This window comes from Thamnophis elegans, chromosome 5, assembly GCF_009769535.1.
Source record: "Thamnophis elegans isolate rThaEle1 chromosome 5, rThaEle1.pri, whole genome shotgun sequence".
NCBI lineage: Eukaryota > Metazoa > Chordata > Lepidosauria > Squamata > Colubridae > Thamnophis > Thamnophis elegans.
In genome coordinates, this window is record NC_045545.1 from 49958159 (window position 1) to 49971260 (window position 13102).

General features: G+C 38.3%; 1 protein-coding gene across 5 annotated transcripts in view; it reads left to right on the forward strand.

Moving 5' to 3' along the window:
- The first annotated feature begins 41 nt into the window (after window positions 1-41).
- The window catches only part of ANKS1A (ankyrin repeat and sterile alpha motif domain containing 1A), a 137522-nt gene continuing 124461 nt past the window's right edge, over window positions 42-13102 (forward strand). For all 5 annotated transcript variants that reach the window (XM_032218726.1, XM_032218724.1, XM_032218725.1 and 2 more), the window contains exon 1: window positions 42-297. In XM_032218726.1, coding sequence (XP_032074617.1) covers window positions 125-297 — 173 coding nt within the window. In that variant the 5' untranslated portion in view covers window positions 42-124. The remainder of the gene's footprint in view (window positions 298-13102) is intronic.

A 13102-nucleotide genomic window follows, 5' to 3' on the forward strand; every position in this document is an offset into this window, starting at 1 on the left:
CAATCGGGAGGCGTGGCTATTCTGGCCCCGCCCCGGAAGGACGCGCCGGCCGGGTTGAGGCAGCGGCGGTAGCCGAGGAGGACTAGTAAAGACCGGGGGCTGGTTTCCCGGCCCGCGTCGGGCCATGGGGAAAGAGCAGGAGCTTCTAGAGGCCGCCCGCACGGGGAACCTGCCCGCCGTGGAGAAGCTGCTTTCGGGCAAGCGGCTTAGCTCGGGCTTCGGCTCGGGGGGCGGCTCGGCGTCTTCGGGGGGCGGCGGCGGAGGCGGCGGGGGGCACCCGCTTTCTAGCCTTCTCAGGTAGGTGCCTGGGGTGTGGCTGCCGGAGCTCTTGCGAGTGGCCGGGGTGGCGCTGCCGAGGTTGGCTGCGGGAGTCCGTGTCAGGCAGCTGTTTGCCTTTTAGGAAGCTGGGGGTGTGTCCCGGAGACTTGAGAATGCCCGGCGGTGCAATTGACCATAGGTACAATCTCCGCCCCCAAAAGTCTCACGGGCGTCGCGCTGGTTAGTGGCCGTTCGTGTGTTTAGGCTCAGCGTCGTGTTGGAATCTTTTTGGAGGGCGGGGGGGGGGGGGCGAAAAGGTCTCAAACCAGCGCCAGGAGGAGAAGCGAATCGAAGCTGGCTTCGAGGCTCTGGGAGAAGCCCGGGGTGTTCTCGGGGCTCCGGATTCCCTGAAGGAAAGGGGCTCTGACTCCGGCTTTCCTATTAAGGGGGCCAGAGCTTTTTGCCTTCTAGGACTATCTCTGGGAACGTTGGTTTGGGGAAACGCTTGTTGAAGTGATGAAACCTTGTAGGTTGAGGCTGTTGTGTATTATAAGGAGGGGGTCCTTTTGTTAATTAGTGAAGCCTCTTTTGCTGCTCCTGCCTTCTTTTGTATGTTTTTAATTAAACATCACAGACATTTTTGGTATGCAGTTGATAGTCTCAACCTTCAATTGAGGATCAGGTTTGGATTTAAACCTTGTGGTTTATTTTTTCTGTTTGTGGATGACTGTTTTTGGATGTCTGAGAAAAAGAAGAGAAGATGTGAAAATGAATGCGAAGAGAAGAAAACATAAGAAATGTGAAGTTCAGAGGTACAAAAAAGTAGAAACAAAATTGTACTAGAGTTGTGTGCTACTGTCAAGGTTTCCACATCTTTGTAGTGTTCCTCTGTTTTGCTTTGGTCCAAATCTTTGGAGTATTTGTTCCTTTCTTTTGTTTTATTTTTCATTACAAAATAATTTTCTTTTATGCCTATTTCAAAAAACTAGCAAAGTTTCTTTTGATACATGTCAGGTGTCCCTTGAAGATTCTATATACTTTTATGAGAAGGTTTTCCTCTACATATGTTGAAGTGACTCAAACGCTTTTCAGTAATGCAGTTTAATGTCTAATGACTTTTTTGGCTATTTAAAGCTGTTATCAAGTGTAAAATGAATCTTCGTGGTTCTTGACTTTTATTCTGTGTTTTATGCATAAAGTCTAATATAAAGAATAGTTGCTAAAAATGCAAAAGTACATATCTGGAGGCTTGGGGGCCTGGCTGTAATAAAAATCACTTTTACCAAGTGAACTTTAGACAAAGAGAAATCAGCTTAGGCTGTTTGCCTAAACTGTGTCTGGATCTGTGCACTTCACACTATCGGCTTGTTATATATTGCTTAGTAATTTTGTGACTGAATGCAAAATATTGCAACTTGTCTTTGCCTTCTGTAATTGTAAAGCAGTGCTTGGCAGTTGAATTACAAATATCACTTGAATTCATACACTGCATTAGGTTACAATACAGGTTTTTTCATTTTAGCATGATGTATTTTATGATTCTAGCCATTTTGTAAATCATGGTTGATACCAATATATTCAAAGACAACCATTTGTGCCTTAGTATATAAGGCACAGCTAATTAAAGTATGTGAACTCCGTCACTGAGCTGTAAAAATATTTTAACTCTTTATTCAGTCACAGTAGTAAATTGTGACTGTAGTTACAGAGAAGCTGCTTTCTATACCAGTTGAAGTACAGTTAATTGTACATGTTGCCTGAACTTTATATAGTATGGACATTCCCCACAGGTGCCAGATTATTCTGTACTTTAATATTTCTAAATCTTCTTTCCTGAAATGACAGTGATCTGAAGGTCTTAATAGATGCTTCTTCACCTATGACTTTCCTAGGTTCCCAACACCCTTAAGCAGGTTTCCGATCATCCTATGGTAAAAGTTCCAGTCCTACAAACAATTAATGTGAGTAAACAATTGGACTCATTAGGAGAATATCTTTGCATTTGAAATGAAATGCATGCCTGTCTGTTGGAATTGGCTAGAGCCTGTGATATGGCATGTGGGCATATTCTGTTTGGAAGCATGGTTTGAATACTGTTTCTGGAATGTATGCTTTAGAAGGAATTAACATTTGTCATGTCTGAGAATTTGGCAGTGAATTATAACTTACTGAATTTCCTACCAAGCTTTGGTGAGTCTGTGGATTATTCTGTTATACAGAATACACAGTGGGGCTATTATAAATGTAGACCTGCTGGAAAGGCCAGATTGCTTTTAGGAAAATATTAAGTAGCATCCAGAATGTTTGTTGGTTCTTTAATATGAGTTATTGCTAGAGGAAAGGAAATATTTTTAATTTACAAATGTGGCCAGTATATTTAACCATAGAAACACTAATCAGATTAAAGGAAGAATTTGAGGATGTTTTTTGTGTCCTTTATGATGATAAAGATGTTATCATTCTCAGATTTTATATGGCTCATTATTATGACTTGAGCCATGATCATGTAGTGGTTAGAATGCAGTATTACAGGCTAATTCTGCTGACCACCGATTGCCATTTAGGCAGTTTGATTCTCACCAGCTCATGGTTGACTCAGCCTTCCATCCTTCTGAGGTCGGTAAAGTGAGGACCCAGATTGTTGGGGTAAGTGGCTGACTCTGTAAACTGCTTAGAGAGGGTTGTAAAGCAACTATGAAGCAGTATATAAGTCTGATATTGCTATTACCAAGAGGATTGCCGAGAAGGAAATACAAATCTTAACCCATTTGCTATAGTTGAGATAGGATTCCAGACACCAAGGCTTTGCATGGGAATGTATGACTGGCTTTTCCTTGCTAACACTAAGGTTGGACTGGAACGTTGAAAAAAACATCCCAGAAGAAAGCAAGGGCAAATTATTTCTACACTTTTGCCAAGAATACAACATACATGTCCATAGAATCGTCAGTTGAGGTTATCTTTGCCTGCCTGTTGTATGTAATATTAATGCCTGTTAAATAGTATATTACTGAAATAATTAGTTACTTTGTGTAATATTTTTATTGAAAAAAAAATATGGTCATTAGAACCTGAGGGTCGTTGGATATAAGATGGGTGGCAAATAAATTTCTTAAATAAAATAACTCGACACATAATCATATAATATTTTACTGTTCATCTATCTCTCTTTCAGTTATTCAAATTAAATTTGTTTCTTCAAGTCAGTCTTGACTCCTGGCAACTATATGAAGAAATGCTGTCTCCTTGGCAAAATTTTCAGAAGTGGCTTGCCATTTTCTTCTTCCTAGGGGTGAAAGAGAGTGACTTATCCAAAGTTACGCAGATGGTTTTGTATTTTGCCAGGTCTAGAATGTGCAATCTCCTAATTTCTTACTTGGTGCCTTTACTTACTATACCAAACTGGATTTCTTTATTATTATTACTATTACTACTACTTCATAAATTATGCTCAATTTGCAATGGAGACAACAGAAAAAGGAAACAGAATTTCAGTGATATGATATTTCAAGTGAGTTTGATGACCAGACTAACTTATTTATAAATAAAGAATGCAGGACCCAGGAATCTGCAAAATAGAGAGGTACCTGAAATAACTGTCACTCTTATGGATTTTCTAAATCTGCTCTTTAGAACTAAAAGTTTCATTATTTAGGAGCATGAAGAGGATTCTTTTCAGCTACACTGAAACTTGGCATAATATAATGTATGCTGAGTAAATACTATGTCGGAAGAATGAAAGTGAGATTCAAAAGATTAGCATTCTCATCATAAATGCCTAAGTGGTGGAATAATTTAACTGGTATCAGGAAAAAGGCATAGACTGGCTAAAGCCAAAAGTCAGAAACTAATTTCCAGTCCATGGGTTTGTGGTTGGTTGTTCACATATTTTGTTTTGTTTGCTCTGGATGGGGTTGTGTTTTTCAACCAATCATAGTTACAATTCAGCAACATTCAAATATGGAACTTTTTCTTTGGGAGGTTCACCTAGTGCTTATGTTGATTTTTTTTCTTTTTTTGTACCAGGCAATCTCTCTTTCATTGCGACATAACTAAAATTATGCTATGGATTAAATAAAAATAGGGGAACTTGCAGAATTGCAAAGTCTTAGCTGGAACTCTTGCACACTCCCTATGCATCTTTTGGATACATTCTAATCTTTTACATTAGATACTCATATTCTTGATTTTATTCGTGTTACTTCAAGCAGACACATTACTAAACTTGTTTTGGGGTTGGCCTGGGGAATTATTTTTAAATAAAAATTTGAAGCAGACATTGTATACATGCTTTCCTGCCCAAATTATGCCTGCGTATCAAGACTGGAAAAGTATATCACTTCTCCTTTCTCTTTTGAAAGTGTGTACATTTCAGTTGCAAAACTGTAAAGCTGTAAGTAGGGAAATGATCTTGCATTCTCTTAAAATATCTCTAGTTCGATTCAGCAAAATAGTATCATGCTGACCAACAGTTATTTTCAAGAATACCTTCAAGTTGACTTATGTATTTAATAAATTCATATCATTGTGTGAACATTGATTATTTGGAATTTTTTAAATAATATTTTCCCAAATGGTGGGAAGCAGGGAATAGATTGAGCTAAACTAGATCCTTCTTTATTCTAGATATCTGAAATGATTTGGTACATTTTTAGTAGAACAAGAGAATGTAAATGAAAACACTGGTTTTTAATGCAGTACATTAAAAAAAAGTTCTCACTGATCTACAACATTTAATTTTCTGACAACATTAAAACCAAGAAAAATATTTTCCTCATTCTTTTCCAGAATAAGGAAGCTGTAAAAAAACTGTGAGGCATTTTGTCAATCTTCGGTCACGTTGCTATTTTAGCTACATGAATTATGTATAGCTTCACTTATTCATAAAATTATTGTGCTTGGCCTATTACTGGTAGAAGTGTGATTCATCATTAAAAGATTGGTTGAGTGATTTTGCCGCATCTCACATTTTAAGAATCCAGTGATAAATTATATAGATTAACATTTTTTGATAATAAAACTAAAATAGAGACTGATCTAGCGAATTCAGAGCTTTCTAAGAAAGTAATATATAGTAGGGCACTGATTTGAAAGAGGTGTTTCAGGGACTATATTAGCATAAGTAAATATAGTTCTCAGTTGTACACACACACAGACACAGACACACGTGTTATCCCTTAAAGTAGTCTTCAGGGCTTTCCAAAGATATAGCTGTTTTAGGGCTTTGAAGAGAGATGTTTCCCTAGTGCTGAGCATACCTCAAGGAGCATCCCTTTTGAATGCTTGGCTCAATATTGGCATAAGCACAGTTGTTCTATTTGTTTTGTTTTTTATATTACTCTGCTGAATCAGATACCAAGTGTCCAGCATCTATAGGTTGGAGAGAGGTTACAGTCTCCTGCTGGCCAACAGTTAAGACGATCTCTGTAGATCAGAGATGGAGGATGTAAAAGGAACTGTTTTTGTCTCTGGATAACATATTTGATACCCATTATTTAAATATAGTATTACACATAAACTTAACATGTTCATTTTAAAGATTTACTAAACTCTTTTTAAAACTATTTAGAAAGCATGTCTGTATCCCTCAAAGTCCTCAGAGTTGTGTGAATGTTTTACATTGACATTAATAAAAGAATTATTAACTTCTTGTTAAAGAAAAGGAAATATGATTTAGAGTGACCGTTTCCAAATTAGTGTCATCTTGAAACGTTAAGATATCTTCCTTACTTGAAGAAGATGAGACAAAACTATAAATGACAACTAACTTAGATGAAGAAGCAATCAAAATTGTCTTCGGAATAAGATAAGATCATGTATGTGAGATCCACTGCATAGACATGGGGAATTACACTTGGATCACGGTAACTTGAGGAAAAAGAAAGGTTTACCTGTTTGGATAATGTAATCGCCTAAAATCGAGATGCAGAGATGGACATCAAGTACCACATTGGAAAAGCAACCGCTGTTTTTTAGCGAATGAATAAAATCTCTATAGTGATCCTGATAGCAATTTATGCCAGAGACATCTGGAAGGCATCAGCAAGTATTAATGTCTTCATTGTATCTTAAAGATTTGTTATTTTGACCATGTTACTAAGTCCTCCAAAAGAATTTTTCCTGCAAATTACATAACATTGTAGCACGCAGAAGACTTGCAGGTTATATTCTCTGGCGAACAATCGAAACCACAAGATGGCAGTGAGCTGGACAGTCCCGCTATGCTAAACAATTCCAAATTTTCTAAAAGTTCTATGAGTTTAGCAATATATAATTTTGCCTACAGTATAGACTAGTCCAGTTTTGCCATTCAACTCAGTCTTACAGTGTCAATCATGCAGAAAGAAAGGGGGAGGGAGGGAGGGAGAGAGATGGGAGCAGGGAAGGAGAGAGAATGTCTCTGTTATCACTTGCTATCTTATCTTTTCACTTGGAAGTAGAACGTTGCCTTGGTACTGGAGACCAAAAACAGTACTGGTAAGTCATATAAATATATGCATGTGTCAAGGTACACAAAAAATAACCTTTCCCCTTCCTTCCTAAAGAATTTGCAAAATTACTTTTCTTTTAACTGTCTATGACTAAGCAGGAAATAAACTATATAAAATAGATGCAAAAGTCAGGGAATCTTAGAAGCCTCATTCCTCCAAAGGCAATATTTGAAGACAGTCCCACTGGATTAGGTTAATATTTGGATAAATACTTGTGAGTGAAGATAATGAGTTCTACAGGAACCAGGGAACCAGGAAGCATAAATGGTTTAAAGGGGGAAAGGATAAATTTAAAAAGTTAAAGTAATGTCCTTGAGCAGAACTTTAGAGCTGGAACACATCTACCTTTATCAGGAACTCATCCAATAAACTTAAACATGGCATCTCTTTGATGAGTTCTCTGTGCATCTATTGATGATTGTAATAAAAAAAATAGCACAGTGTACAAATTCTTAGAACAAAGAATTGGAGCATAGAGACTGATGTGATAGCATACATCCATATGGTAAGCTGTTTTAAATGTTATACTTGAAAATTGGAGAGTATACCACAGGGATGCTGTTTTCAATGGCATCACTTTAAAGCAGTCTTCCTGTCTTGGACTCTGTTCAAATATGTGGACTTCAGCTTAGCAATTTTCAGCACTTGACATTTGGAGAACATCTAGCTCAGTGAAGATGGTTTTAAGGAATGTAATGTATTCCACTTCTTAGAATTTCTGAATATATTGAATGGCAATTAGTACACAAATTGAAGGACTTGTATAATTCCCATCTGAAATACAACTATAAAACTATTATCTCTTTTTAAATATAATCATCATGACCCTCCCTCCTGAACCATCCCCAGACCTTCTGAAGGGGTCCATGAAATCAAAATTATTGGCCAGGCCATCTTGAAAAATAACATATTAAAATACCATTAAATGATCATGACAAAGAGTAGCAGCTACAACATCCTCAATTTTAATTTTAAAATGCAGTAAATAATGACAAAACCCATACAAACAAAAGCTCATAAAAGTAGGGTGGGATCCTGAGAGAAACACTGTTTAGAGGGAAATGACTTCTACTTTTAAGCCCATCTGCCTTTAGTCCATCATGGCAATATATATCTGTGTCTTCTCTAGAGGTGTGATTTAAGTAAGATACTTCTTTGAAGTATCTTAGCTGGAAGATTATCTGAAAATATAACAAAAAATATGATTTTGGCTTAGGCAAGTTTTTAAGGCACCAGACTTGATTTCCTTCCCTCTCAGGAGAATATAAATTCAATTCAATAAGACTCCAAATGGCCTTCCTTTTAATAATGTTTTACTTGATTACTGAGTGTTTAATGATTACTTTCATTTTACTACCATTTAAGAGCAATAGAACAATTATACTTTGCTAGTGTCCCTACAGCCTAAAGTGACATAAGAGCACAAAAAAGGGGGAAGGAGAGGGAGAAGGACAATCTGAGAAGTGACCTTCCTGAGAGTTAATACAAAATAATCTGGAAGCTGTAGGCAGGGGTGGGTTCCTACTGGCATTGGTGCCCGTTCATTTCGTGCACGTGCCAGAAACACGCTGTGCGTGTGTGCACAGTTCAATATAAATTGTTATGCACATGTACAACAAACATGAACTAATAAAAACCATGCCGGCAATGGTAGTGGAGACCAGGGAACTGGTTTGAGGGTGTGGCCAGCCTGGGTTGCTGCTGGTTATGTGATCCAGGCCAAATTACCACTACCAGTTTTCCCGAACCAGTGCGAACTGGTAGAAACCCACCTCTGGCTATAGGTTCTCTAAGGCCAGTTTGTAAGAGACTTACCAACAAACAAGCATACAGACTGATCATACAGTCCTGAAATCTGCTGTTTCCTCCCACAAGTAAGCATCACTGATAAACTGTGGACATGTTTTTTGTGCAATATGTTATTTAAATAAAGAAAATTATCTTGTTCCTCTCTACATAAGCCAACAAAAAAAACCAGCTACTTTTCTTTTCACCTGTAAGAGGAGCATATACTATGAATGAGTACAATCCTAGGTTGGTGATTAGCCTTCTAGACCCAAATCAGAAACTGCTGGCTTCTTGGTTATTTCTTCCATTACAGTTAAGGGGTGATGATGCCACTGCAATTCTGAGCAAATGATTTTGCTGATCTTCCACATGGGGCACTTAGAACTGATGGCCAAAGAAGTGGGGGGGGGAGAGAATCCAGTTTATAGGGAAGGGAACGGAAAAGAAAAGAAATCAGGCCATAGGAACCAAAGTTTCACATGGTAAAATATACAATATATAATAAAAGTATACAGTTAAAATATTAATAAATATTTAATTAATACAGAATCCAAATAAAATAGCAGCGCAAATCTATAATCCCACCAAAATAATATTACAGCCCAAAAGCCCATCAGAGGAGCTTCATGTTGAGCTGCTTCTGGAATGCAGTCAAGGTGGGAGCCAATCAGAGCAGAGGTGGGTTGCAAATCCCAGTGTTACCAATTCGCTCGTGCTTGCGCACATGCACAATGCTTCTGTGCGTGCATAGAAATGTCCAGGCATGTGGGTGGAACCTCATGCCACTACCGGTTTGCCTGATCCAGGCCAAACCGGTGTCAGGTTCCAGTTTGGCAAACAAGGAATAAACAAACATGTAGTTCAAAGTGTAGATTGTATTGTTCTCCTTGACGCACCGGCACGTTCTAACCATCACCCAGTGAAACACTAGAGTGAATTGAATTCAGAGCTACTGCTGAGTGCTCCCTTCCACTTTTTAAGTGTTACTGCAGGTCCTCCCCACCACCTTGGCGTGCCCCCAACAATGCCTGTAAGCCTGAATGGATGTAGGCTTGTCCCACGCACAACTTTGAGCGCAGCCCATTGCGCACGCTCTGATCCTGGGCAACAGTTCCAGATATCAGCTGGGAGGCAGGCATCTCATGCAGCAGTAGAACAAACCCCTTTGCCCATGTGGGACGCTGAGGGGGATCGATTGGCAAGCACCCCTGTGCACATGATGTCGGAGATCACTCGGCTGTGGGCCCTGCTCCAGATGACATGGTCAAACGCTCGGCGACAACCCCTGGGTCCAACATGCATGTACCCGATCTCCCATCACCCCCCCCCCCAAGTGAAGGGCAGCCCTGAACCTCCTGGCATGGCGGGCTGACAACTGGGAGCAACCAACCTCTGAATCGGAGGTCTCCACTAGAAAGCCCGTCTGAATGATTGGCAACACCAAAAAGCAATGTTGGTGAGTTGCATACCCTCTTTTCTAGCATGGGGAACTTTTCTAGCATGGCAATTTCTCCCAAGTGGATCAAACTGGCCAGAGTTAATTTCAGTTGGAAGATATAGTTCTGTATGTAACTCTATGCCATGCCATGTAGGGTTTTATAGGTTAGCACCAGGACTTTAACTTGTGACTCGAAGTATATTGGTAACTGGTGTAGCACCTGTAGCATTGGTGTAATGTACTGCTATCAGCTAATGCTTGGTAAGAAATGGATTACTATAGTTAAACCAACTGCGCCCTCTGAGCAATCTTTAAAAGTGCACCACTTACAATATTTATAGCAATCCCAACAGGTAGTGATAAGGACATTGATCCTCCAATCCCAGGGAGGCTGCAGTTGGTATTTCAGCTGAAACTGGATAAAGCAAAGGCATCCTTAAATATGATCTCCACCTGCTGTTCCAACACGAGCTGCAAGTGCAGGAGGACCTTCAAGTTCAAGTTGCAAACTTTTGCAAACATTCAGGATGCAGGGAGTTGTTACCAGTATTTTCTAATGGAGATAATTACCTTGTCTATTCCTGCTTTTTCATGCATTATCAGAATATCTGTATATGAGAGTATCCATTTACTTATGTTAGACAGATAACATTAGGTTTTACAGACATTCAGAACATATGGAGATAATAGCTGGAAGAGGGAAAAATAATGCTGCAAAATATTGAATATTCTCAGAGGCTAAATGAAATTTTATAACTTTTGGGGAGGAAATACTAACAAAAATTAAACAAGATATTATAGATTCCACTTGTAAGGTTTATAATAATAATGCTGCTTTATTTTTTTTAATCTCTGCTTGGTAATATTGCAATTAATTATGACTTCTCACTCAGTTGGCTTGTCTGATATTCCACACCCTGTGTAGCAAACAACTGTTAAGTAGGGCAGGTCTCTCTTAGCTGTGAGAAATGTGATAAGTGTTGATTGTGCACTGATTTACTTGTACTGTGTTTACATTTACATTATTCTTTATCATGTTAAGGTTTCTATATTTGCAGGCCAAACAATGATTGCCAGTTTATGAAAAATGTAAGAACTTCATCACATTAACAACAGACTTCCATTTGTAACTTGTAATAGGTCAGAAATATTTTTTTTGAAATTTTGTATTCATAATTTGAATTTTTAATTATTCTAAAATGAGAAACAATTCCATTTTTATTAATTAATAATCCTTAATTCTCACTGAGTGGAGGAGGCCAATAGCTTGGCAAAGCCCTGTTTTTTATGTCAGAAATCTAGAATAATTTGGACAGTCTTTCAATCTCATTGCCCTGTCAGGTGTACAAACTAGGCATTCATCAGAATATAATTATTAACTTGACATAGGTAGGGTTTGGTATCATTAATACATTCTTCACCTTCTCCCCAACTTGCTTCGAATCAAGCATATATTCATTTTCTTCTTCTTTAATTTATTCAACACATTAACTTGCTGTGACATTTGGGCAGACAGTAATTATCGCTAACTATATAAACTGCCTCCAAACTATGGTTTGAAATGTATTGCTAAGTGAAGGAAGGGGTATGAAACCTGTGTAGTAATGTTGTTGACAAGATAGCAATTTGATTAGCACATTTTAACTATGTCCATATAATAAGAGGAACACACCTTCATTGCTGTGGTTTTGTTTGCATCTAGCTCGTTCACTATGGTTTATTATAAGCATCAGGAAATACAATAGGATTAAAATTGTTGATGGCAGGGATTATCAAAATTACTGATATGGACCAGTTTTTTCTGAATATGTCTAACATGATTGGCAATCTTGAGTGTCAGTTATCTCTAGTCATTTTGCTAAATAATACATGTGTCATCTGGGAGGCAGCATTTTATTGTCAGTATTTAGACACTGAATTGAACTGAAGTTTATGATAAAACATTTAAAATAGCTGTTTCGTACAAATTGATATTGGATATAGTGGACTGGATGAGATTTAACTACTGAAATCTGTCATTTGACAGGCAGTTCAACTTTAACTTAACTGTGGATGCAGTTATACCCCCTTTGGAAAGTCATCTTTGCTTTTTGGCACATTCCTAATTGAACAACATAGTGCTTTTAGATGGTGCTGATATCTAAAAAAATGATAATGGGGTAAGATTTAAGGAACCCAATCTTGTAATGTCTCTGTTTTCGTATGAGATTTCCCGCATTCTAAAGCTATTTATTTCATAACTTGAAACTTGATGCCAAATTGTGTAGTGGTATTTATTGCTTTAAAAAGTTGTTTGCCTCTGTCCTAAATTAGTATTGAAACCTGGATTCTCAAATTTGATAGGATGTTTACATGCACAATTAGAGCTAGAATGCCAAAGACATTCTGAGAGCTGTCTGAGCTGGCCATATTTATATATGTCTTTATTACAGCCCATTTGGGATTTCTGTGGTCTGCTTTTCAGAAAAGCTCAGAAGTTACAACAGCTCTGGATAATTGATTGGAGCTGGGCATTGGGATCAAATAACTCATCTGTTAAAACAGTTCAATTACTTATCTATTTCCTTCTACAAAGTGATTGCTATAACTTGTAAGCTTTTGGGACTTAGTGTGAGGATATTTGAATGATCATATCCTCTCTTGTAAATTTTCCTGTACTTGAAATTCTAAGGTTCTTCTTCTGTTTGGGTCGCCAAATCAGAAATATATTTTGCAGAAATATGAGAGTGGGCCTTCTCAATGGCCATTCTTAAGGTAACTTCCTGATAAGTGAGTTCAGGCAGGTTTTATGTTTTATCCTTCTGATTGTATGCTATACTTTTCCGGAGGAATTTTGCAAGATTAGCCAGGATTGGCTATTGTGATGTCCAATTGGCCTCAAGACAGAGTTAATTTGAAGCCACGTCACTGTGCTCCTTGCTTTTGGTTTCCAGTTTCAACTCTGTCTGGCCAAAGAAAGACAGGTTGCTTTTGGTTCCTGATACTTCCAAAAACAATCCAGTGCCATCCTGCAAATTCCTTTTCCAGAGTGGGAGGAGGGAATGGTCACACGTGGGTTTTATCACAGCCTGATTGGTCCAAGACTGAGAGGAAATCTATAAATACTGGTGCCTGTCCACTGTTAGCC